The 26,326-nt window shown below is 38.9% G+C and overlaps 1 protein-coding gene across 1 annotated transcript; it reads right to left on the bottom strand.

The window, feature by feature from the left end:
- Nucleotides 1-190: 190 nt before the first annotated feature.
- On the bottom strand, nt 191-16,959 carry mmel1 (membrane metalloendopeptidase like 1). The gene is made up of 24 exons (XM_085159823.1): nt 16,266-16,959; nt 12,188-12,364; nt 11,753-11,797; nt 11,384-11,443; nt 11,094-11,255; nt 10,913-10,993; nt 10,393-10,488; nt 9,752-9,870; nt 8,750-8,815; nt 8,242-8,376; nt 7,861-7,950; nt 5,680-5,816; nt 5,484-5,577; nt 5,278-5,406; nt 4,623-4,721; nt 4,457-4,540; nt 4,280-4,383; nt 3,974-4,032; nt 3,703-3,822; nt 3,414-3,547; nt 3,222-3,287; nt 3,022-3,117; nt 2,469-2,545; nt 191-1,312 (listed from the first exon to the last, which is right to left on the bottom strand). Exons 2-24 carry the CDS (start codon nt 12,342-12,344, stop codon nt 1,213-1,215), a joined length of 2,310 nt encoding a protein of 769 aa, XP_085015949.1. The 5' UTR covers nt 12,345-12,364; nt 16,266-16,959; the 3' UTR covers nt 191-1,212.
- Nucleotides 16,960-26,326: the final 9,367 nt, after the last annotated feature.

The raw sequence follows: 26,326 nt of genomic DNA, 5'->3' as shown, positions 1-26,326 counted from the left end.
GAGGCTAAATGTCTGTGTGAGTTTTTACTCATGACTACAAAACTAAAAACCCAAGCACTATTTTGGGTTAAATGTGAACTTACAGATCTCACATGAGTAACATTATTTTATAAAATGAATGTAGGTTCACGTCATGTTAAGAATTTTGAGCTCAGCTCTTTAACCTCTCAGCTTCAGAAACACATAACAACTGGGGTCTAAAACAGATTACAGTCAAAAGTGGGAGTAACCAATAATGCAACTAATACCAATGTCACATCACTTGACCTCCAACAAATCCTGTTTTTTTTCTCACGATCTAAAAAGGAGCAGGCCACAGCAAAGTGTCATGACATACAGTACATGTATATAGTACATTTCCGTGGTAGAGTATTGAGTAACAATCATTTGCAAAATGTGGCAAAGAAACTTAGAAAACTGCTTAGCCAGCTTTGAAAATGTTAAATATGTATCCATGCCGTAAGTGTAAAAATGCTAAACGCAGCAGCTCCCTCAGAGTGTTAATTTAAGGTTAAAGCTGCAAAGATTTAACAGTCTTAAAGTCTTTAAGCAATTTGTTTTCATGTAACAGTGAATGACCAAACTCTCAGAGTGTGACTAATTCTTTTGTAGCTTTGCATCAGCAAAGCTGTAAGTTCTCATTTATTTCATGCTCCTCAGCCAGAGTCAGATTTGCTCACCATTATTCCTTCTGAAGTGGCACGATGTCTTAAAAACAGTACATCAGATGAAAGGCTACACATTAAATTACAAAAATCCACTTAAGATTTATAAGAAGAATTTGTTCAACAAATGCTCGCTGGGCATTTAAAGTCAACCTTATTAAGCCTTTCAAAAAGTCTCATCTTTTCCATGTAGCCTTTCCATTCATGTGCCCCGATGTGGGACATTAAAAAAATACAAATAAAAACAAAACAAAAGGGAACAACTGACCTCCTCATCCACTGACAATAATTCAAACTTGATAAGATACTCAAGCAAGTTTCTCTTTTACAATCTGCGTGCTTTAAATTTAAGAACCTATGGAGTACTGAGGATGCCAGCCATTTAAAAAACACCTACGGTACCATATATGCACGTGTCTGCATCATCACTCGGCCCCTAACATACTGGAATAAGTCATGAGCAGGATATCTCTGTGGGTTTTAAAGTACAACTTATTCTTTTGATTTGACTTGCCCATGCTAAGAAAACCAACAAATCTCAGGAGTTCTACCAGACCCGACACTTCAGCTCAGGGTTCATTGGACTGCCTTTTTGGCACTGAAAGGCTTCTGAGAAAGCTTCAAAATTCTGGAGCGATCCAAGGACCCTGAGGACAAAAGAAAAGCAGAACATCAAGGATAATAAAAGCTAAAGTATGTTGACGGTGTTAGAGGAGCACCGCTGAGTGTTAGTTCAGTCTCCAAGTACTCATTTGGATCAACAAACGTAGCTACACTGCACCAGTACTTCACGGATATATCCTTTGTCATGACAAGTGGGAGTATCAGGCTTATATTTTCAGTATGGAGAATCTTTAAATTGAATAAGGCAAAGCAGAGCTGTTCAGCTGAGGAGTGCAGCTGCACTCAGACAAGAGGAAAGGTCATAAAAGGTCAGTCATAAAAGCACAACTATGAATTACAAAGTGTAAATAAGGGATAATTATACTCACAGTACCTCATTTTTTGAGCCACTTCCACACTTACCCGCAAGCTTTAACCATTTAACACCGAGTGTATCATGTTTAATACATTTTTGAGACTTCTACGTCATCAGGGGGAGCCCATGCTCAAAGCTGATTATGGAAAAACATCATGCTGACACTTGGAGTGGGTGTATGATTTGGTTGTGGTTTTTAACAGCTTAAATGTGTCTGAAAACTTCACGTGGGTATGTGCTGTACTTAAGAAGTCATGAGGGCTCATAAATATTGGAATGAATGACGTGCAATAAAAAAAAGCTTTGATCCACCCCTATGTACTGAGAGCATCTGGACGTTTGAGAACATACATACACATTCATACTATTATGGTAAGGTAAAATTGTACATGCCTTAAGTGAATATACTAAAGTTATTGTGAATTTTAAAAATAGATGAAACTCAAAACACTTTATATAAGTATTAACATATTAGATTTGTTTGATGAAGGTTTCTTCATTGGGTCATTATATAAAACAAAACACGTAATATTAATTCTGTTTTATTCAGTTTCATTTTTCCTCTTTCTGCTTTTCAGAGCTACATTATCATGCACTATGTATATATACATGTGTGTGTGTATTTTTTTCATATATACACATTTACTTCAGTGCTTTCTATAAAGATTTGATCCTAAAGTCCTTTTTCTCAGTGCAGAGAAATGACACTGCACAGATCTCACATTTGAGTGGAGAGGAAGGACTTAAGGGTATGTCTGAGGTTCTGACAAAAATAAAATGTTATTAGTGTACCTCTGAAATTATTCCCCACTAAAGCTTCTTACCTGTATTCTAAAGGACTGTGTGAGTCAGTCTTAATGGACTGGCTGGCATACTCAGGCCGATAAGCACCACACCATACCTGGAAAAAAAACATAATGCATTAGTGCTTTGCTCGATTTTTTGCAGACTTTGATTACTGCACAGGCTTCTCTTTGTATTAAACCAACCAAATATACTTCTGAATACTTTGTGTATTTAAAGTATTAATATCCCACCTAATAAATCAACTCTCAGTTTTTATATGTCCAATTTTTTTATCTCCTTATCTCAGTGAGGAGCAGATTTTTTTTTTAAATTATTTGTACTGTTTTATTGTCAGTGACAGCTTTCTGCCTTTGCTTTATGTTCTGTGGCACCAAGATGCTCTTTACTTTGGCAGCTGCTCTCATCCCCTGCATGTGTTGCTCAACAGTGATTTGCTTTGGGATTGCTTCACCCTCTGAACCCCTGAACCTCTCCTTCTGCTGCTCTGTTTACTTCACAGTGCAAAGTATCCACTGAAAGAAATGCTGCTTGTGAGCTTCGGGTTTTAGCTCCTGTTCCCTCATTACTTACTTGGGCAAAGTTAAGAAAGAAAAGCTGCTTGTGATCCATGTCTAGACCAGGTAGACGAGGCTCTTCACCCTCCATCTCCACCCACTTAAGATAAGCCTGTAAACACACATCCGCACACAGAAAGTTTATTATAAGCCTTCTGGAGTTTGTCACTGCTGCTGAAATAGTAACATGTGGGTTTTGTGCATCTAACATCCAACCTGGTACGCTTGACGAACCCCTCCATTGTCTGCAATATTCTCCCCCAAAGTGCTGATTCCACTGATCTGCAATCACACGGACAAAACCATTCACACACAGCAGTGTGAAAACACTCATTGTGGTGCTCGCTTAATAAACGGTATTACAGCCAAGATAAAACATACTATTTCGTGCGTGCTGCAACTGCTTACATTTTGTCCGCCTGCTAGCTTCCAGTTGAAGTTGCCATATTGTTGCACCATGCACTGCGACTGCTCTTTGAAGTGCTCGGCAGAGTAATTACTCCACCAGTTCAGCATATTACCATCTTGGTCAAAATTACGCCCTGCACGGAGACACTGCATCAAGTACTGTTTGCTCTAACTCATCATTGTCATTAGCTAGCAATAACAAATTTAAAATAAAAGGTTACTTAAAAACAAACTGCCTTCATCATTTCAGGTTCCTAAAAATATGACTTATCAGTCACCAGCGTCTCACCGTTGTCATCAAATCCATGCGTGATCTCATGTCCGATAACCATCCCTATTCCGCCGAAATTAAGAGCTTGGTGCTGATGCTTGCTAAAGAACGGCGGCTGCAGGATTCCTGCAGGGAACACTGGATAGATACAGGCAAAGAGGGAGTGAAATCACAAGTACTAGCAGTGCTGAACAGGCATGTGATTAGGAGCGAGAGTTACTATAAAAATCATCTTTAATGTGTCAGAGAGGCTGCCGTTGGCCTTGTGTGATTCTTGTAAAGCTCTTACCAATCTGATTTCTGTTGGGTGAGTAGAATGCATTAACCACAGCAGCACCAATGATCCACCTGAGGAGTGACAGGCTTTATTAAGGCACATTTATACTTAATACAGCAGCTGTACAGCTCATGCGCAGAGCTCATTTTGCACCATGAAAAATGAATTTTAACCTTCACTTTCAGTATCCTTTGAGTTATTTTATAAGGACGTGGAGCAGCAGCAGTACATTCAGTGCACCCAGTACATTTTTAGATAGACAGAACTACATCTGTGTTTACTACATCTGAAACAGGACAAATTGTATCAGTCACTTACAAGTCAGGATCCACGGGCTCTCTGAGCTTCTTCAGACTCTTGTGGGCTTCTGACTTGAGGTTCTCCAGGATGTTCTCAAAGTAGTGTTCTTCACTGAAATTTAGCTAAAAAAGAGAAATGTGACACATCAATGATGAGAGAATCTTTAGAAAAACTAGAAACTAGGCTATTACTTACATGGGCATACTCTTGGTCAAGCTTTTGGTTGCTCTCCTGCAGGATATGATCTGGATAGCCGATATGTTCCTTGATTGCCATGGCCTTGAAGTGATGCAGAGCAATCAGTATGATAATGCCAATCACCCTCTGAGAAAAGCAACAAAAACTTTTATTTATATTATACCTTTTCTCTCGCCTTCTCCTTTGAGGGAGTGTCCATCCAGCTTAACTCCTCCAGTGTTTCTACGTATGCTGCTTGGATCTTGCTGATGAGGTCACTCACCTATGAACAAATGACAAAGACTGAGAATCTGAGTCCCGTACTAAAGGAGAAACTCAGAAAAAAATATGCCAAAAAATATGTTTTGAGTTTACAAATAGGTTGTCTAGTGTGATAAAAATGTTGAGCATGGCATAATGGAAAGTCTCATCCTATTTGGTTTCCTAATTTTGTGGCAATGCAGCTCAAAAATATTGCTAAAAAAGTTCAGGCCTAGACCGTAGAGCAAATTATCCATGTCTTTATCTTTTCCTGCATTAATAATTGTAACCTGCACCCCCTTTTTATTTTTCTGTTTTATATTTATGTTTTATATTTTATATTATAACCTGCGATAAATTCTAAATAAAGAAGGTAAGTTATCCCCATACTGTCTAATTCTTCCAAAGCATCAGTGCTAATAAATGATATGTACTTTTTTTTTCCCAATTTGGCATTTGGATAAAAATGCTACAAATACGTAACAACAAAGCAGAATTTGTGTTTCACTTGAATTTAAATTCATTTTCAAACTTCTTTCTGCTATGTTCAAAGCGGTTTCGGGGCCAAAAGCACTCACCATTTGTTTACTCTCTCCTGCAAAAGTCTCACGCACGTACAGAGCTCCCACTGCATTCTCCATGCTGCTTTGGACATAACGGACACATTCTCGCCACCAAGCATCCTCGACAGTGGTCCCATAGAGAGTCTAACCACACACACAAATACAGTTATTTTGTCTTCAAATAAGCTCGCATTAGCATATGTTGTTCTGTTATGTCAAACCTTTCTGTATCGCGCTCTGGCATCTTTAAAGCGGCGGCTCAAGCTGTTAACTCTGTCAATGATGAGTTGCCAGGTGAGGTAGTTCTGCATAGTTCTGCAAAGATTAATAGTTTTTGTTAAGCTGTGTTGCAGTGCATATTTTCAGTTATAATGTAATCTTTACAGACTCCTTCTTGGATGATGGTCCAGGATTGACCTGATACTGTGTCTGGAGAGAACATCGTTCATCTTCTCAAGATAGGGAGAGCTATACACGACCACCTCCTCGTCCAACTGGACATCAATGGACACACTCGACAGCACACCTTGAATAAATCGTGTCCAGTTGAAACCCTGCAAGACAAATATATTATATTTTTAACATATTTTGTTTTATTTGTGTATAGTTATAATTTAATATGTTGTAGGCCTTCCAGCTCTCAGTTAGTTTAGAGGGTGAGGGGTCACTCACAGGTACAAACTTTAAATCTTTAAAGATTTTACATCTCATTGGATTCAACTAAGATGGTTTTCAACACCTCCTTTGTTTAAAATAAGGTTGAACAATGGCTGATAAACAGTATTTCTTAAAGAAACGTGTTAATTACTTATTGATTTTTGCTTTTTGACCAAAGCCATACAAACACTGTGAATTAACTGCATTTATATTGCGCTTTTTACTGAAAGAGCCACATGTAAGTATACACACAAAGCTTTTCTTTCCTATCACACACACACTCACACACACAATGTGAAGGAAAGAACAGGAACTTTCCTGGGATTCAGTATCTCGCCTAAAGAGACAGGCAGATTAGAGCAGCCATGAATCAAACCACTGACTTTCCAATAAGTCAGTGTGCTCTTTTCTTATGTGAGTATTTGGAGGATGCTTATGAAATGTTCCTTTTTAATTGAATAACATTATTTTTTTCAGCCATTTTTTTGTAACGTTTCTAATTTCAGCGATCAAATATGGCCCCCGTGTCGGTCGCTGTGTCCAAAATAGCCACCATGCACAACAAGTTAAAGTGGTACCATCAATTACAATGTGCAAGGTGTAAACATTGTACAAGGCGTCATTACTCACAAAAATAACACGGCAGATTTCGAACACTGGCCGCTTGTTGTGCACAGGAACCAAGAGATGTTTCCAAAGGTCTCTTTTTCTGTAAATACTTTCTTTGCAGCTACATAAGTATCACATGTAAGAGTCAAAAGCATTAACTTGAATAACTCTGAAGCAATGCTGCCTTATTAACCAGCAGTCTCGCGCTTGTTAACTGTCATATGGGCTTCTTGTTGCAGATTTTTGGAGAAATATTTTGCATTTTGGGAACTTTTTATGCAAAGCTGACCTAACTAGTTGCCGGTTATATCTTCATATTTCCTGTACAGGAAAAGGGTCATCGATCTTCTTCCTAACTCTCAATAATAAAAGGAATGAGGTGATTTTGCAAAATTTAAAACAAGGCATATAAATTGCATTTACATTTCAGAAACTGATGTTTTCTCATAAACAGTACTTTGAGTCATTGCAACACTGTGATTTTTTTTTCCATGTTCAGTTATTTTGCTGGGGATTTGCTGCTGTGTTTGGGATCACTGTTCTGTTTCATGGCACAAAGCTTTAGCTTTCAAAAACTTGACACTACAATACTTTGGTGTTCAGTCAGCTCAGTGACCGCATGGTGTCCAGGACCTGTGGCTGCAGAACAAGCCCAAATCATCACCCCTCCTCTGTGCTGACAGTTCGTATGAGGTGTTTGGCTTTTACCAAATGTGGTGGTTTGATCCCATCTGTCCATTGTTGCATTCTTGAAATTGGGCTTTGTCCATTCTGGACATTGTCCGAGAAGTCTTGTGGTTCGTTCAGATGCTGCTTTGCAAACCTAAGCTGTGCTGTCATGCTCTTTTTAGAGAGAAAAAGGTTTTCTCTTGGCAACCCTTCCAAAGTCGTTTTGCTGATCTTGCTATCGCGGATTTTTAACATTTTACATGCTAACTGAGTCCTAGTAGTTATTATGAGGTCATCCATTTTTAGTGAAGTCCTATTCTGAAGCCTTAAACCGAGCATTTTGGGTGTCGACATCTTGGTAAATTGGAGAGACGAAGAGAGGAAGGGAATCTGAGTGGAATCTCACCCTAAAGCACACCCTGCTTTATCCCATTTTTAACTACAATGAGGCCCAAAATATTCAAAAAGTCAGGCTTTATAAAGTAAGGCATTAAAATTGTGAATGAGACCAAAGAGTCATCAGGAAAGGCTTTAGTGAGTTTATACATCATGCGAGCAGTATGATCATTTTCTTATAGACTTCAGTGCAATCTGACTTTTTGTAACCAATCAGAGTGACCTGCCTGCACCTCAATAACAATAATGAAGTGAAATAATTCTTACATTAAAGGTGTATGTGCTCTGCAGTTCACCAAGTGCCATCTTGTTGTAAAGAATGGTGACATCTTGGCGTTCCTCTGCTGGTGATGTAGCCTGTCAAGCAACAGGAAGGAAAAACAAAAAATCTAAACTGATTTGTTTTTTTCTGTTATATAGTCACATTTTGCTATCCTTTCATCAGTCTCATTTGTTATGCTCCTAGGAGGCATGAATTTGAAAGAAAGGATGGTTAAGAGCTTGGCTGATCTCCTGGTTCCAATATGTATTTGTCTGATTCTCTCATTTACTGGAAGCAGAGAGGAGGTGCTCATTTTTCATCTTGTCATTGTTAATTTTCCTGAACCTCGTTTCACAGTTCCATTTCCTGCTGCAGCTGGCACTCACATTGGCGATGTCTGTCTCCAGCTCCAGCACTTGCATCATTTCCTCCCACACTCGGTCGTCATCTTGAGTCAAATTCCTGTCCTCTCGGGTTATCTTTGCAATGGAAACCATGAAGTGTAGGTAGGCCTCTCGAACCTGTGGTATAGATTAAATAAAATTTTGAATATATTCATTTTATTTTAACAAAAGCTTAGAACTAATATTCTAAGTATTATATGAGTAAAAAACTGCAAAAGTGAAACTCAACAGCACATTTTTTCCCAAACCAAACTGGCTCTTATTCAAGATGAGATCTCACTATGAGCAGTTTTCATTGGACTGCAGGTTCTAATAGATCTTTAGTCAGATACTAGCTTTTAATATTAATCCTTTTCACCTCCACTGAACTGTGGTGGAGGCAGATATCTCATGCATTCATTTTTCAAAATCAAATACAAGAGAAGACATCCACATGATGAAGATAACAGTATGGTTTTTATCAGGGTTTGAGTGAAATGTTGCGTATCACCTTTTTGTAGTTTCCATCATTGAAGTAATAGTCTCTAGATGGCATCCCAAGCCCGGGCTGGTCAATCTAAACAAAATACAAGAATAAGGACAGCAATTAAACACTTTTTCATACCAATAATCCAGAAAATACTTGCAGAGATGTGTTTTTAACAGAATGATAATCAAAAATCCACATGCTAAACTCAATTATTTGTCTGATTGTCAGATCTGAAGACGTTTCAGAGCTCAAGATATTAAGTCTCTCACTGGGAGTGACCAGAGCACACAGAATTAGAAATGAGTACATCAAAGTGATGGCTCAGGCTGAGTGGTTTGGAAACAAAAGTATGCTGGACAAAAGATGTCAAATATGAAGCTGCCAGGCAGAAGGATAAGAGAATGACCACAAAGAAGATTTGTGGATGTAGTAGGAGATGCAGAGGATTGATGTAACAGAGGAAGATGTTAGCGAGAGGGTGATCTGCTGTGGTGACGCCTAGAAAGACCAGCTGAACGAAGAAGAGAGAGGTCTGTCTAATTTATTGGGTACCATTAATTTCATAGCAATCCATGAGCAATGAGCTGTTGAGATGTTTTAATTTAAGTGAAAGGATGGACTGACTGACGGAACAGTGCTGCCATTCTTCTGAACAAACAACACTGAAACACATTAATGGGACACACTTCTGGACTGGGAGATGTGTTTTCATCACGATGAGTGAGTGATACACTGTCCTTCGGTGCAGAGCATTAAATCCTGCTGAAAACCTACCCCTGTTGGAGTACCGTTTGCCAAAAAGTGGCCAATGAATTCAGAATGTTATTCATCCTTCTTAAGAAAAGAAACCAGACAAATGTCTGAGTACGTGTGATTAGGATTGAGTCAATGAAGGAAGTTGGACAGATTGTTCGTTTCATTAGTTTACGGACCTTGTTGACAGCAGCAAATATCAGGTTTATATGTAGTATTTGTATAGCAGCTATCATGTACTAATTGTGCCCAGACAAAATGTTTTCTCACATAGATAATATGGCGCTGAGAGTCCCGGTCGTCCGTCCACACATACATGTCCAGCACAACCTTCTTGTGGAAATGAGCAGTTAGTGTTGCCAGTGTGTCCTCAAAGCTCCAGGCTTCCTCTGCAAAATAAAAAAGAGAAAATTGTACTCAGTTTAAGAACATTTATCTAGCTGTAAGGAGCTATTCAGCATACCTGGCTGCAGAAATCTCTATGCCTCTGCTGCACATTTTCTGGGCTCGCTTTGTAAATCGGTGTGCACGGATGCAGCTATGCGTGGCTAATTCTGTTTGAGCCACCATCCATGATTACATTTAATTAAAGTGGCAAGAGCCAAGAGCACGTGGAAGAGAGGACTATTTAAAGCATCCTTCACAGTCCTGATTGAGGACTTGCTCTTCTGCCCACGCATCACTCTCCCAAACCCCACACCTGACTGCTCGACTGAAACGCCTCGACCGGCCTCTTGATCCCACCAACAAAGCTTATACGCAGCTATTCACTGAGAGCAAATATAGCTGCACAGGCTCTGCGTGATGTTTTCGAGAAAGAACAGCACTTGTTTGCGTGCCGGTGTTACATGTGCACACGTGCTTGTTTGTATAGAACAGGCAGGAGGCATTAATCAGAGTGTGATTTGTACCTGTGGTGGTGCTCCAGTCCTCTGACGCCACAGGCCAGTCACCGATACTCTCAATGAGCTTCAGGAGGGGCTGCGAGTCACGCTGCTCTATGAGGCCTGCAGGGAAAAAAGAACAATCTCAGGTTGTAGAACATAACAGGAACATTATGGTCTCACTACTAAAATAAATCACGCCATGTTAAGTTTAGACCAGTAGCAGGCACCTACACTGCTCTGCGATACAAAGCTATTTATTCACTGACTCAAAAGGCAAGTTTTCTTAAATAAATTGCCCAGTGACTCTAACAGGTTACTCTAGCAAACGATTTTATTTAATTTAGCCAGACCCAGGTTGCATAGCAGAAATTACTGGTATGCACAGCTGGTAAGTATTAAATATTAAGGTCTTAAAAAGTCTTCAGTTCAAGCTGGGGAACCCTGCTGATACCCCGGCTGTGGAAGGCTGACTGATATAATAAACAGCAAACAGTTTTTTGTCAGTATATCTTGTGCTCTCTTGGCCCTTTGTAGACAGCCTTACTTTCATTCATGCAGGAGCTGTAAAGGATTTTGGCCTTCTTGATGGCATCTCTGTCCTCTTCACTGACTGTCTCGAGAACACCTGCAAAAACCAAACACACACAAACATTTCCTGTCTGAAAATGTCTCACCAAAATACTGCAGCCCACACTGACCCACACTGAAGATTTCACCCAGCTGACCTTTGAGGACAATCTCCAGCTTGTCTCGCAGAATGTCAAAGACGCTGTGACGGGAACTGGTCTCCGGAATAACATGTCGCTCCAGCCAACCCCCACAGGCATACTGGTAAAAGTTATCACAAGGCTTCACGGACTCATCCATGTTTTGCAAGAGCCGGGCAGCTTTAAGATGTCGGCGAGAAAAGAGAGACATAAGAACAGTGCGGTGAAAATCTCACGAGGCAACTGAGGGAGGATGATAGTTTAAACATTGTAACAGCAAGAGAAAAAAGAAAAAGCAGATTTCTCACCTGCGGTAACACAGTCTGCAGTTGTACACACATTGCTGGGGTTGGAGAGTAACAGCTGGCCTGGAAAAATCAGTGCGAACAATTACGAGAGAACTCTTTGACAAACTGTGCCCTAGCTGAGAGGGAGGATGTTGTTGTGTGAAGTTCAGACCCAATTTTAAGTAGCCTAGATCTGTAGTCTGTGCGAGAGAGGAAATGCCTGTGTCAGCAGTGACTGTTTTCTTTCACTTTTGTGTGGCTCTGCTGATCAGGCAGTAAAGGGACTTCCAGTATTACAGTGTCTTTCAGAGGTGCAGGCTCAAATATGACACATGCCATCCCGCTCATCCCGCAGTGTATTCTGTGTTGAGCTTAGAATATTACACTTACCCTCACCTGTTGAGCTCCTGGACACGCTCGGCCTGTTTGATTGTTCTGAGTCGGATGCAAGAAAAACGATTGAAACATCAGACAAACTCTGCAATCATTTATCATGACTTTAATAACTGGGTTGAGTGGGTTGAATGATATTTTTAAACAAAAGAAAATATGACACACAAGGCCATCAGAAAGAAGCCAGTTGCATTTTCCAACTTAATGTTTAAATTTTTGTGAGTGACATTAAACATTAAACTTTCTACCAAGGATATCTAAAAACGTACACACATCATTATTGCATAAAGATGACCATTTTGAAAAATACTTCCAGGATTATTTAATGTGTCAGTTTTGCCTTAATGTTACAAACAAACAGAGTAGGGAGACACATGCCATTACTGCTGTAATATCTGGATTTTTCCACGGTGATCGTAGCAGAGCATTTACCTTTCATAGCTGACGTGTAGAGGACTACAAGTCCGGCCAAGGCACAGCTGACTAACAGGAGCAGCACAGACAGACTGATTTCCGCAACAGTCCAGCGACGCTTTCCGGGTTTACTTGATTTCTCCATGATATCCATTTGGCTTTCGGATTTTCCCATATTCCTCCTAACTGCCGGCTCTGTAGGAAAGACACTGTTGGAGTGTGGGATGGTCCAGGCACAGAGCTACCGCCGTGTGTTTTTGCGTGTGTATGTGTGTGTGGGCTGTGCAGTGATCCATCGGTAAACTGTGCCAGCTGACCTGCAGTGAGTGAGCTTCAACTGCCGAACACCTACAACAACTTCACTGACATGAGTTTCACTGACAGTGAAACTGTTGGTCTTGATGCACGATGCAATTTATTTTTCTTTTCTAAAGTGACATAAAATGTTTTAGCTCAGGTTTTATTCTGTAGTCTTTCATTAAGACTTCTGAACCTGTTCAATCCACAAATAAGGTTTTGAGATTTTCTTTACACAGCTTAACAATATATTATAAACTTAATAAAATCCAAGTAGCTGGAGAGGTTAAAGTGCCTTCAATCTTTTTATTTTATTAGAGGAGGAGGAATGCTGAATTATAAATATGGAAAAATATAAATATGGAGAAATTACTCTGCTGTTAATATTTAAACTGAAAAGGTCACCATGTGGGTAATGAGTTTTCATCATGCAGACGGATGGGGGGAGATGAAAAGTTTTGGTGTGGTTTAAAAAAAAAGTCGGCAGCACAGTCCAAAACAGTAGGCGCTTCAGTTTAAGCAACCGTGTCCCAAAATGGAGAGGAACCACAAGCATAGGTCAAACATTGTTGCTACAAAAAATGAACAGACAGATACGATAACTGTGCTCGAGGCATCTTGGCCTTCCAGTAGAGCCAAATGTTTACCTGGACACCTTAGATACACAGGTGTAAATGATTATGTGTCTCAGCTGTCCACTTGTGGGCCCATCACCCTCGACACATTTTAAGGCCAAGTGTGAGGGTCAAAGACCGTGCGGATGTGTTGTTGTTGTCTGTAAAATGGATTTCTGTAGCTTTAATATGTCAGCGGGAATGTTTGGTTGTTAAATATTTTTCTATAATCCTGATGATTCTACAGAGGTTGGTTTACATGGTTTAATACTTTTACTATATTCAGTATATTTTGTACTGTGTAGAAGGTCATTTCACTGGCGCACCTTTATCGCTAAGGTCCATATGTTATTAATCTGGCAAGAAAAGAGTCACTGTGCATCAAATGCGACGCTCAAGCTGAAAACAATTTAACAAACAGTTGAACATTAAACTTTCCTACTCTGTTCATTGTTTTTTTTTTTAATACAAGTATTTGGCCCCACCTTACAGCCCCACACACATGCACATGCACACTGAGCCATGCTTTACTTCAAGGGAGCTAATTTCTATGCACAATAATTATGCATTTGTGAGCACAATATTGCAAATGAGCATTTGTGCAAGGGACAAAACAACAATCACCCGTGGCTTTCAGCAGCATTGCTTTGCATCTATTCACTCTGCAGCACCTGTTTCTTCCATAACCATTCCCATTGCCCTATCATTAGGCCTGACAGGGACGGGCTGTAAATCAGAGGTTCACACTGCTGTGGCCCATTAGCCCTTCCTGATGAATACTCATGGGCACATATCTGGCTCTATAGTGATGAAGAGCAGGCAGGGGCTTGTTAAAGCTTCACTACCAGCCGCAGACTGTATCAGCATCAGACCGCATAGAAACACCCTCTGAGGCTCAATCCTGGCAAAGCGTTAAAGACCGAACTCATATTATAGAAAACTGTCCAGGAATAATGTTCAGTCTGTTGTGACGACACAAGATTTACTGCTCACTACAGGGACTTATTTACATATTTCAAATGTTCTCAGACAGTCTCGCTGAATATTAAATCCAATGTTCATTTCCAACTAATGCAAAACTGAGTTGGCATAAAGAAATGGACAATAAAGAAGCAAAATTCATTATTCTTTACAGAACTCCCTTTTCTAATAAGACAAGAAACCTTTAAAACCATCATGTATTATTTTTGACTGGTCATTTTAGGAAAAGCTGGTTAAAAGTTGAACACATGGATGTCACTTTTAATTTGTATTTCACGCCATTACGTAAACTGAGATATTTCTCACTGCTTATTTGTTTGAATTAGTGCATTTGAGATTTTAAATTTTATCTTATAGATGGAAATGAACAACAAGCAGATGAGTGTGTGCAAACGCATGTGCTTCACATGCACTAAAATTAAATCAGTGTTGATTCACAGAGCATCTGAACCGTGCTCTGCCAAGATGTAGCCTTCTGAAGACACCTGTAATTGGCAAGCGTTTCCTATCATAAATTAGATTTTCTAAATCCTATAACCAGATCCTAGAGGAGGTTCAGGAGTCCAATTCCTTCTCAGACCACTTTCTTTATCATGTGGGAAAAAGTTGTCGTTTATTTTTATGTCCAGTGAAGCCAAAAACATATTGCCTACCCCCGGCTTCCATCTTTATTCCTCAACATGACCAAGCAGATGGTTAGGACAGGCTCTTTGTAGCCTGAGAGACACAACTCGGGATAAAAGAGGACTGAAAACACTCATCATTGTCAGTCCAGCATATTGATTTATCTACATTTTACCAACTATAAAGCTGGCAACACTTTTAAAAGACGGCATGGGCACCATGCTTGAGGTTTTCAGATGTTCAGCAGATTGAAAAAAAACATGTTAAACACATGCTTTCAAAGTGAGATGAATCAGCATTGTCACTGACTCAATCACGAGCTTTTAGCAGTGGAGGACAATTTGTGTCAGCTGTAGCTGAGATCCACCGAGTTTTACATGCTTTTTAAAAGAAAGGCAAAAAAACACAGAAGTAATATGGGTGCTGAAATTTAGGTGGCTGCTGAGTTGATAACCTTGATAACTTTTACTGAAGTAGGGCTCAAATAGACATAAGTGAGCAAAGACAAAAATTTTAATCAGCCAAGAGAGTAAATATTTCCAACTCTATCATCAGGATCACTGATCGAGATCGTTTCCTTCTCTCGTTGTTGGTTCAAATTACTTTGTTTAGCTGAGTTCAAAGGCTCACATGGCTACCTGGCAGGTAATCATATTGCTGCTCATAACACTGTGAGATTACTGTGCTCAATGTAGCATAACGCTAAGCCTTTATAAGCACCATTTAAAGGACTCACAGCTCTGAAACTCCCTAACTGCAGCAGGCTTGTTAAAAGCCATGCTGAAATCACGATATCATATTTGAAGATATTTGGCCAAAGAGGGTAGGAGAATAGACAAGAGCGAAGAGAATAAATGGTATAGCTTATTTAAAATATATTTAAAATGACAAATTACAAGTGCAAACAACTTCTACAGGCTATTTTGTTAATTCTACACATGCATATAAAAAGATATGGGAGAACCAACAGAGATTAATGTGTTTAAGTTAGTGGTACACTCTGTCAACAGTGAGATGAGCATTCAAGCGAAAACCAATTCATTTGTTGAGTGACATTGCAGATCAAAAGTTAAAATTCTGCTAAACACTTTCAGATTGATTTTAAATAATTTCCAAAGGTATTCACGGCAGCTTTGACATTAAAAGCTAGAAAACAATAAAACCCAAAAGTATCAAATACAATCTAACAGTCAGAGAGTCCAAAATAAGAGCCTTTCTCTGTACTAAAGGTCTTATGGAGTCTTTGTTTTAGGCACGTTAAGATTATATGCGGCTTTGTTCAGTGACTGGTACTGTTTTGTACAAACAAAACAAGGATTATCAGGTCAGCCAGCGATCTGCACACTTTCATAGGCGTTCATTCTCATTCCCTTATTTTGCCCTAAACTTTGTGACGGTGCCTTTGCCTACGTTTTCCTCACAGCAATGTCTTAACAGCTTAGTGTTTTGAATCTGTCCTGGGACCACTCTGCTGCTGACCTGATGCCTGAAGGCTGCAGCTTCACAGGGTAACTTTAACCACTTTCACTTTGGCACTTGACAGCAAACAGGAATGCAATCTAGAGGATCCGGAGGCTTACCTTTGTATGTGGATGGCAGAAGTCCCTGAGCCGTTCCCCCACAGCGTGCTAATATCTCAAACACCCCTGCTGAGCATCCACTCAGAGCTGGTGTGTAGAGAAATGAGTCTGTGCTGCGGGTTGAAGGAGACGTTATCCAGTTCAGTGTGCTGCTCAGGGAATGAGTGAGGCAGCCGAGAGGGAGGGAGAATAAAAGAAGGAGAGGATAGAGGGAGGGAGAAAGAGGAGGCAGATGGGAGGTGATAGTACTAGATTGTTTTTGATTGCATGACTGTGATAAGAAAAAAAACGCACATCAGGAACAAGTGTGTGTGTTATGAAGAGCTGAGGTGTGTAGCTGAGGGGTCAAAACGATATTGGTTGTGTTACAGTGAGCATCAATTTCTTTTTCTCACTGTGGAGTGTGCCCAGCTGCTGAGCGGAAAGACCAGAAAAATCTGGAAAGCTCTCAGAGAGATAAGACAAACACGTCTTCAAAGCCCTCTGCTAACAAATAATCCGGCACACACCGTGTGTTTAAACTTATTTTAGCTGTTTTGTTCTCATCCCAGCAGCCACAAACATATGGATCTATACTACTCCAGTCATCATCAGTACAAGCACCACTCACCGCTGATCCTCCTGTCACCCCTCTCTCCCCTAGTGTCCAGGAAAATTTAACTCCAGGGAGCTCTTAGATGCCTATGGAGAGCCTGATGGGGATACCTGGCCTGGTATCAAATCTAAATGGCATGGCGCCTGGGCTCATTATCAGCCTGATTAACCACACTAATTAGCTGATAATAAAGAGAAAGTAATGTGTTTGGCTGATGATCATAGACTCCCAGTCAGTTGTTGTTGCTACCGAAGAAATTGACAACAAATTTAAGCAACAAATTCTTGATCAAAACTAAAAAATATAAAAATAAAGGGCACGTGTTGTTGAAGATGCACTCGTGTGTTTATTACTCACATGCAGCATATATATATTTTCTATATTTAGAAAAAGGAATTGTGCAGAGATGTTTACAAGTGCAAAGCTGCAGTCATTTAGCATGACTGATGGAGTGAAACGCAGCAGGGAGAGAAGATTTGAAACTGAGTTAATAATTTATTCATAGATTTTATTTAGCAGGAGAATGTTTCCTCTCCTATAATGTTTCTGCAAGACTGCAATCAGTTTATTTCAGTGTTGATCCTGAATTTGGTCATCAGTCCACTGATTTCACTGATTTCATGTAATTAAAGCTTACAGTGATAGGAAATGATCAGACTAACTTTAATAACTACTAAAAAGTAGAATAACTTGTTACAATAAAAAAAACTGTACACGTGGATTTTAAACACAGTTTGAAACATATTCCCAATACATCATCATTATTATTTATTAATACTTTAATGTCGGCTCTACAGAGAGATGTGTCTTATTGCATGGTCCAAGTATAATTCCTGCAGGGGAGTGCTGAGATGTATTTCTTACTCACAGAAACAGGAACATGCAATGAGGCATAAAAGTGTTAGGTCATCGCTCTCTGCTTCTGAACTATGAAGTCATCCCACAAGGACCGAGCTAAATACACACAAAAGCAGAGGACTTGCACAGATGCTCATTTAAGTGTTACAAAGAGCTGTGAAATTACTTTTTAGACAATAAAAATATTGCTGCTTTAAAAGAAAGGACTTCTATTTTGTTTTTATGTGTTTCAACATATACAGGCTTTAATTCGGAGTAGGCATACAAAAAGCTTTGGTTAATTTGGTTGACCTTTTTTCTTTTTTCCTTTTTTCTATTTTGTCACGATTCAAACAAGCTGCTCTGCTCGCATCAAGTCTTTACTTTGTTCAACTTACTTTTTACAATTCCACGTATTGCATGTCATATACTGAAGTGCAGAGTTTACCTGCGGTTTTGCAAGAGTCTTATAGCGTTTAAGTAGGCAACCTGAAATTAGATTATCGGAGATTTATTTGCTGTAAGACCGTTTGTTCTCGCGCAGGCCATAAACAAATACTGGACTGTCTTGGTGATTAGTGGATCTGAAAAACAAGCTTGAAAGCTTTTTAATTAGGCTATTGTTGATGAATGCTACTGTACGTATTTGATGGAGAAGGCTGATCTACTTTGCTAAAAAGCTTTTGCCAGAAAATGGAATGTGTGCTCAGAAACTCTCAGAGTGAGGCTAGAAGGATGTTGTTGTTGTGGGAAGACAGTTTGTATATTTAAACCCGATAACTAAGAATGATAATAGATTATGTGTTATGCAATTTGGAAAAAATAGAAATTTTATTAAATTTTTTTCATTAGACTAAGTAGACAAGAAAACAGCATGTTCTAACTGTAGACGCCTTAATTAATAAACATTTAAAAAACAGTTTTTTCATTTCTGCTCATTGCGGTTTTGCCTATTTTAGAGCTCGGTGCACGACAATAGCAGCAATCATGGCTTTACATTCTCATCTCCCTATTAATTACATCCTGTGGGTTGTTGGATTAGGCCTGCAGTCAGCGTAAGCTTAAAAAGCTCAGAATATTTCAACTCCAACAATTAAAACCATGCCATTTTACAAAAAGCTCATTTACTGGGACTTTCTGATGAGGTGATATGAACTTATATTTGTCTCTTCTTTCAAAAACCACTATAGTCTCTTGGTTATGTAAGAGTGGTTTGCTGAAAGAGGCAGAGATTGCATGAAACAGTGGCATTGAATCTTGTTAGAAGCAGGTGGATGTTGAGGCTGTCTGTCTGACAGTGTATGTTGTGCTGACACTCTTTGTCAGCTTGGTGGCATTCAGTTAGAGTCATTGTCTTCCCTCAGCCTGAAAGAAAGGCTGTGATTAACTGGTATGTCCCTCCTCTGTTGATTTACTGCATGTGTTTAATAGGCCTCGGAGAAGGCACACAGGCCATTAAGCACAGAGCTAACATAAAAGCTTCAAAATGAGGTCCCGCTGCAGACTAACTCTGAGGAACCAAATGGGAAGCAAACCTCATGTTCTCTGTCCTCATCTCACAAATCAGCATTCATTAGATCACAATTTGCAGGTGTAATGTGTTGAAATACGAGTGGCCGCTGGTATATTCATTCCTCAAATGCAGCATAAGCATGGCTGAGCATAATTGCTTTGGGGATAACTTCTTTGGAAAAGAAAGTATAAAAGTATACTTCTTTAGACGATTTTGCCATACAAAAAGATTTTAAAAACATATTTTTTACTAGCATTGTCTTTTTTTATGTTTGTGTTCTGCTGAAAAAGTCTATTATAGATGGAACATAGGGTAATTTCTGCTTTTCATGGTTTCTTCTCAGTTTGTGAATATTGTCTAGCTTGCCAAAGACACTAATAAGAACAAATAGTTTTTCCCTGAATTATTTTGTCAAGCAGATGTAAACCTGCACTGAACTAATTAGAAAGTAATTACAAGAAAGGGGAAACAGTCACAGCAGCATGAAGAGCTTGAATTAGGTTAGGCTTTCATATGGAAACACTACGATACACTTTGTATGGTGCATTTATGAAAGCTTCATTGAAGTCTGTCTGCAGTTGGACCACAAATACTTCCAATACGGCATTTAAAATAAGACTTTTTAGCACAAAGTTGTGAATACCCGCAGCCTACACATTAAACACAACAAAACACCCCAAATAAAGTGGCTCAATAAAATAAAACAAAATGACCCAATAAAAACAAAAGACTTCTATAAGTAAAAATGTAAATAAAATGCAACACTAAAAGATTCATGATATTGCTTAATAATTTCTTAAATGTTTCCTACTTTTTATTTTACTGACACATTTACAACAGGTACAATCACCAGTGACCCCTGACAACAAGATACCCAGTGTGCTGCATATGGTACTGAACTAAAATCAGTATAAAATCATTGAATATGACGCAACCCAGTTCACCATAACAGTAGCTCTTTGACAGTGTCAATCACTACTGAACATTGTTATATTTGTAAAGGTATAATTTATGCTGAACTGTAGGGAGATGATTCATTATCATAGGCTGAACTACTCAACAGCCTGGTCGTAATTCATGCTGGAAGGGGCACAATCGTCTAATCTGCACAGTTTACTTATTAATAAACTGTAATCAATATATTACAGATTTAACTAATGTACTACTGCAAATAGTAGCGTCTTGCAAGACCTTTCTTGTTTACATATTGTCACCACCTTCAACCCGTTCATTTTTGTTGGACATTTAGTGCTCTTTCACTGCAGCTGTTAATCACAAGAGAACAGTGAGAATCATTCAGCTCTTCATTATTTCATTATTATGGAAATATTGACGGTGAGAGATTTTTAAGCTTCAGGTAGAACTGTTGATGGTGAAAAATAACTGGATTGCTGTCAGTTGCAATAATATTAAACAAAATAAAACATGTTAACGTGAATGGATGAGTTTCTTTGGTCACAGAAAGGTGAAGTGACAAAATACCCCCCACTATCCACCTGTCCCTCGGGTTTTAGCAGCTAGGACAGCACCGTGGCAGGTCTAATCCTCCTTATCTTAATGGCATCTGGCCCTATCGCTGGAGCTGTAGGGAAGATCGACCCTTTGCCTTTCTTTATCAGCAAAAACCACTTCCCTCACCAATCCTGTTGGTCACCCTGCTCTCTCGCCATCAGTAGGCCTGTGTCACTCTGAACTTACCAAATCTTCTTGTGCAATTTGATAATCCCAGCCTCGGTTGATGTCCAGATGCATGTTTCCAGGAAAACATAAAAAATCTTCTCAGGAAACGTCGCTGCTGTTGAAATAGGCATATGGCTGACGTATCTGAAAAAACAAAACACTCACATTTATGTGCAAATACAAAGAACACACAGGCTGGATGTGTACCTTGGCTCTGGGTTATTTTCTTTGCCTCCCCATATTCCCACTGTGGCAATAGGGACTTTGCAACAGGGGAGTCAAGAGAGGCTTTGTAGCTCAGATTTTTAAAAAAAGATTTTCTTTGCAAAGCCTTATCACAGTTTGGCTTTTATAACAAGAAAGTTCAGCTTCCCTAGGTCGACTGAAAACAAATGTAGATATACCTGGTTTCCCAGGCAAAACTGTATGTGCTGTATAAACACTAAAACTCAGAAAAAGCATGTCCTAGCGAATATGCAATGTGAATGCAAAGATTTTGCTTGAAATGCTTAAAAATATTTGAAATATTCAAACAGCATTCATATTAATAAATCTGAGCTCAGCCTAAATCTTCTACTTTGTCTTATTGTGTCGTTATCTTTCTGTTCATCGCGAACGTGAAGGGAGCTGAGCTGTATGTGAAAGACTTTCACTGTCCAAAACACTGTGTAGAAACCATTTACCATGGATGATAATCGGCTCTGAAAAATAATTGCTGCTCAGGAGCTGATAGCTATCAGCATCAGTTGGATCATTTTTTTGTTAGTTCTGTGTTTTACTTCTTCTGTTTCATGCACTGTAGCACAAGGAAGCAAAATTGTCTTCTTTCACCACATTTTTCTTGCATTTAAGACTAAAACTGTTTATACAAAATGATGCATTTGTCATTTCAGGAGATCGGTCTGACACCAAAATGTGCTGAATGTGAAAATAAAAATTAATTTTGACCATCAGATAGACTCCTCAACTTCCAGGCAAGTAATGAAGTGACCACTAATAACAATGAAGAATACTTTTGATTGACATATGACCCGGTAGTAAATACATCTAGGCATCTATGCAACAAGAGGCTTGAATGCCGTCAGTTTCAAAGCAATATGTGACAAGCGTCCAGTGTGCACACAACCAAATTGTCACAATGACTACTCTTGGTGAAAGAGGTAACAATCACATATGCGATTTAAAATTGTCTTGCTTACCAACCCCTTGTGGGCACTCCCCTAGGTGCTCCACTGGCCATTTGAAGTTAGTGTCAAATTTCTATTACTATTATGCAGATCTTCCTTATTGAACTTATGCATAATTTCAAATAAGTAAGATCTGTATTCATCCATTTGTCTGCTTTCCTGGGTGTTTGGCTGCTAGTCTGTTCTTTTCCTCACTACCACTTTCCCATGCTATCAAACTCAGTGCGGCAAAGCGACATTATTACTAGTGATATCATTACACGAGTCTAATATCTTCTTCCCCACTTTCTTTGAGCCAATCAGCCTCCACTCTGTGTGGTTTAAATCTCAGTGCTTTCTGCCATGATATTGATCTAATACCAAGTTAATACAGGGACAGTATTGATGATACCAGTATCGATACTGACACTTTGAACCTATGAAGGTTTATGTAGGGGAGAGCAGTGTGTCATAATTTGTGAGATGAATCATCATCAATTTGCAGAAATCGCTGTGATTTTTCATTTCTACAATAATTAGTTAAGACAATAAAAACAAATTTGTCTATTTCAACTCATGTTCAAATCTTCCAAATGATCCAAAATGCCCAACTGAGAGGGTGAGTCCGACTGGGCAGCTATAACGCCAGCTCATATTTGTGGCATTGGTGCCTTATGGAGCATTTTTACTGAATTATCTGCTAAATACTACAGCTTAAGGTGCATTTAATGTACTCCCAGCAAGTCAAAGAAGGCTATGCTCCAGTTTTATTTCACTTGTATCTCATCACAAATTACACATAGAAATAATTTTCTAAATAAACTTGCCTGTTAGTTGGCAACACTCAGTCCTTTCATCTAAATATTGTCAATTCTCACTCCAAAAACCCAAAAACTAAAATAGCAGCAGCTCTCCAGGCTTTTGTATACAGTCTATATGTTAATTCTTGTTAATACTAATTGTCACTAATGCTATTTGTTTCTTTATTATTATAAGCTAAGTTATACATGAACAGCTTTAAGCAACTGTAATGGTAAACAGTTCTTTCCCTCTATATGTGAGCCAATTGCACTATGCTGATTTAGTATTTAGTAAGAGCTTCATTACACAGAGCCAAACAGGAAAGGATACAAAGACTCGAAACGGCCCTTCTGAACACATCACGACAAATATAACAGTTTCTCTGGGTCATGGGACTCATTTTCTAATAATTGCACAGCCATTCTTCTGAACACATCAGTGGTTTCTTTGAAAAGAAAATGTCTTTCTTAGGTGATTTTGTTATCAGAAATATGAATATTTTCACATTTTCTTTTGTTTTTGTTGTTGATGTGTCCGTTATCTGTGCCTAATGAACAATGAAACGTTCTGGCGGCGGGCAGTAATTGCTCAGAGCCCAACAGTGGGGGTGTAATTAGAGAGACAGGGAGGAGTATATGACTTCATGACTGGTACTGTTTAATGATAATGGGGTGCAACGCCACACTACTGTGGTCAGCTAATCATACTGGGCCGGCCTGGACAGCTCTCAGTGCAAACGAGCCGTGACTGGAATACTGAGCAGGTGCTCGCCCACACAGTTCCACACCATTCACTCCACAGGGGATCAGGCATATGATTATAGGTGTGACCCTGCAACACCTGCAACAATGTCATTAGTGCTACCACGCATGGACAGTTTAATGTAAATAAACCAATGTCATCAAGCCACCCAGTAAAAAGACTGACCACATGCTGCTGTCTACACTTTTACAAGCACAGATTGCCCTTGAAAGGTCATACAATGAGAAGAAAATGAGGGTGCTGATCTACAGGAAGTTTGCAAGAAATTCTGATTATTGTTTGATCTTTGCATGCTCTTATCTGATAAGAATATCATCGGCTAACGGCAGCGTGGCAACAGGAAAAGAATGTGCTGATTCGGTAGTACTTGGTGTATTACGAGAACTCTAAGGTATAAAAAAAGTTCTGATGACGACATCACATTTAAAACTGAGAAAAACAGGAAACTGAAGCGTGCATGTTCATTGCTGTAGTTTCTCTCAGTTTATATTCATAGAGACTAAAGTTTGTATGTATAAGAGAATCATAGGATAAAGACACATCCTGAACTTCATGGGCAAAGTATAGTTACATGGCTGCCACTGAGACAGATAAACAGAATATATAAAGTACAACTGTAAGCAAATGTTAACCAGTGCTCTTCTATATTTTTAATCTTACGAGTAAATAGCAGCAGCTGGGCAAAAACATCAGCTGGGTCATGTTCAAATACAGTCATGACGATAACTGCTTGTATGTTCGATAAAAATATTAGATACACCCACAGACTTAAATCCAGTCCAAATGCAACAGGTCAGTCACTTAAACTGTCTTCATATAATTTATTACTGCAATTTACAGTTAGGGCTCAGAGAGACGTTAATGCACTTGTTTCTGCTGTTCATCTCAATTCGTTTTAGTAAAATGCACATGCAAATAGTACAAAGACAAGTCAGTATAACACAGTAACATTAAAAATTGTGGTCTTAAAAATGAATGCCTCTCTGGCAGTATCAATGAAAAATGGAGATGTCCGAGTACTGAAAACAAGAAGTATGTCAGACCCTGAAGTAGAATAATTATAGTTTGCTGACAAGTGATGGGTGGGTTTTGCAGTTATTAGGGAGCCTGTGTCTTCATTTAGGAAATTTACAAACAAGTTCATTACTACATGCCAAATATCCTAAACTGTGTATGACATAAAGGCTGTAAATACAAGTAGTTTTAACTACAAATTCACCAAAGGTTCTATTATTTTCTGGCACCTCTTGTAGGGGCCTGTGGAGGATTTTCCTCTGAGCTGCCTGGTCTTGCTTGCACCTAATATGGGTTTCTTGGGAGCATTTTGTCCTTGTTTTCTTTGAAACCCCGATGGTACTGTTTAGGCTCAACTCAGCCTCTGAAGGCTTGTTGTGTTCTCTGTAGTCTATCGTATCTTGTTTTGTTTTTCTTGTGCTATAAATAACATTTTTTTCTTTTCATTTATTAGTTGGATGTTGTTGGGCTCGTGTTTTGTAAAATCTTTAAAACATGCTTTGTGAATGGCTTTAAGACTATGTTTGACCTTGTGCGTTCATATTTTTTACATCACTGACCTTATTAATAAGTAGAGAGCAACCAAGTACTTTTACAGAAACACTAAAAAATTTTTTTTTACAAAAAACAAAAGGCTGCACAGTTATGGAGGCATGATTAAATATTATATGGTTATGTATATCAACATTAAAAATGTATTGGAATGTAACTAGTACATCATAGGAACAAACTGCTTTTAAGGTACATTGTTCATGATCTTGCTAATTTTAATATTTATAATGAACTTTGGATTATGTTCTCCTTTATGGCATTTAAAAAAAATCTCCTACTTTAAAAATAAATACATAATTTCAAAACTCCTCTATTATCTTGGCAATGGGTATCCAGAAGGTGGTGTTAATCCAAAAAATATCATATTTAATAGCAAATCACTAACTGAAACCATTTTACAGTACAGAAGTTCTGTTGAAGGAATAAGGGTAATTTAAGGGACTTTGGACTTGAACTGAGTATTTCAGATGCTCCTGATCTGCTGGGATTTGCCCAGAAAACCATTTCTAGGGTTTACAGAGAATGGTCTGATAAAAGAGAAAATATGCAGTGAGTGGCGGTTCTCTGAAAGAAAATGCCTTGTTGATGCCAGATGTTAGAGGAAACTGACCAAAGTGCTTTGAGTGGAGAGGAAGGCAAAAGTAAAAATATAACAAAAAATAACAAGTAACTACCGAAGTACATATATTATACATATACATTCATTAAAATAGAACAGGTAACAGGATACTTTTATTGTGAGATAAACTTGTGACCGTCATCGGGTTCAATATAAAATTATGCTACTGTAGAATTTGAGCTAAATTTAGACTTTGGTCACTCCTTCATGCATCTTAGGGGGGGGGATTAAGTAGTAGCCGAAACTTACTGAAAACAGAAACATAAAAATGTACTTATAAGTGTTTCTTTTTTAAAAGGGGGGGTGAAAAGGGGGAGAAAAAGCCCGATAATATCCTAGAAAACGTGGGTCCTGTTGTTTCTGGGAAAGTCACCCATCAGTCTCATCAGTGTTTCCATCATGGAAGTGTGGCGCCCTCTGTTGTTCAACATCTGGCCTTGTAGTGAAAATTTGTAGTTACACGTGTGCCTGTCACTTTAAGAATGCTCAGAATTGTGGGTAAAATGTTAACAGCCAATCAAA

The sequence above is a fragment of the Neolamprologus multifasciatus genome, chromosome 5 (genome assembly GCF_963576455.1).
Source record: "Neolamprologus multifasciatus chromosome 5, fNeoMul1.2, whole genome shotgun sequence".
Lineage (NCBI taxonomy): Eukaryota > Metazoa > Chordata > Actinopteri > Cichliformes > Cichlidae > Neolamprologus > Neolamprologus multifasciatus.
The sequence above is the reverse complement of the archived record's forward strand: the minus strand, read 5'-3'. Positions and strand labels throughout refer to the sequence as shown.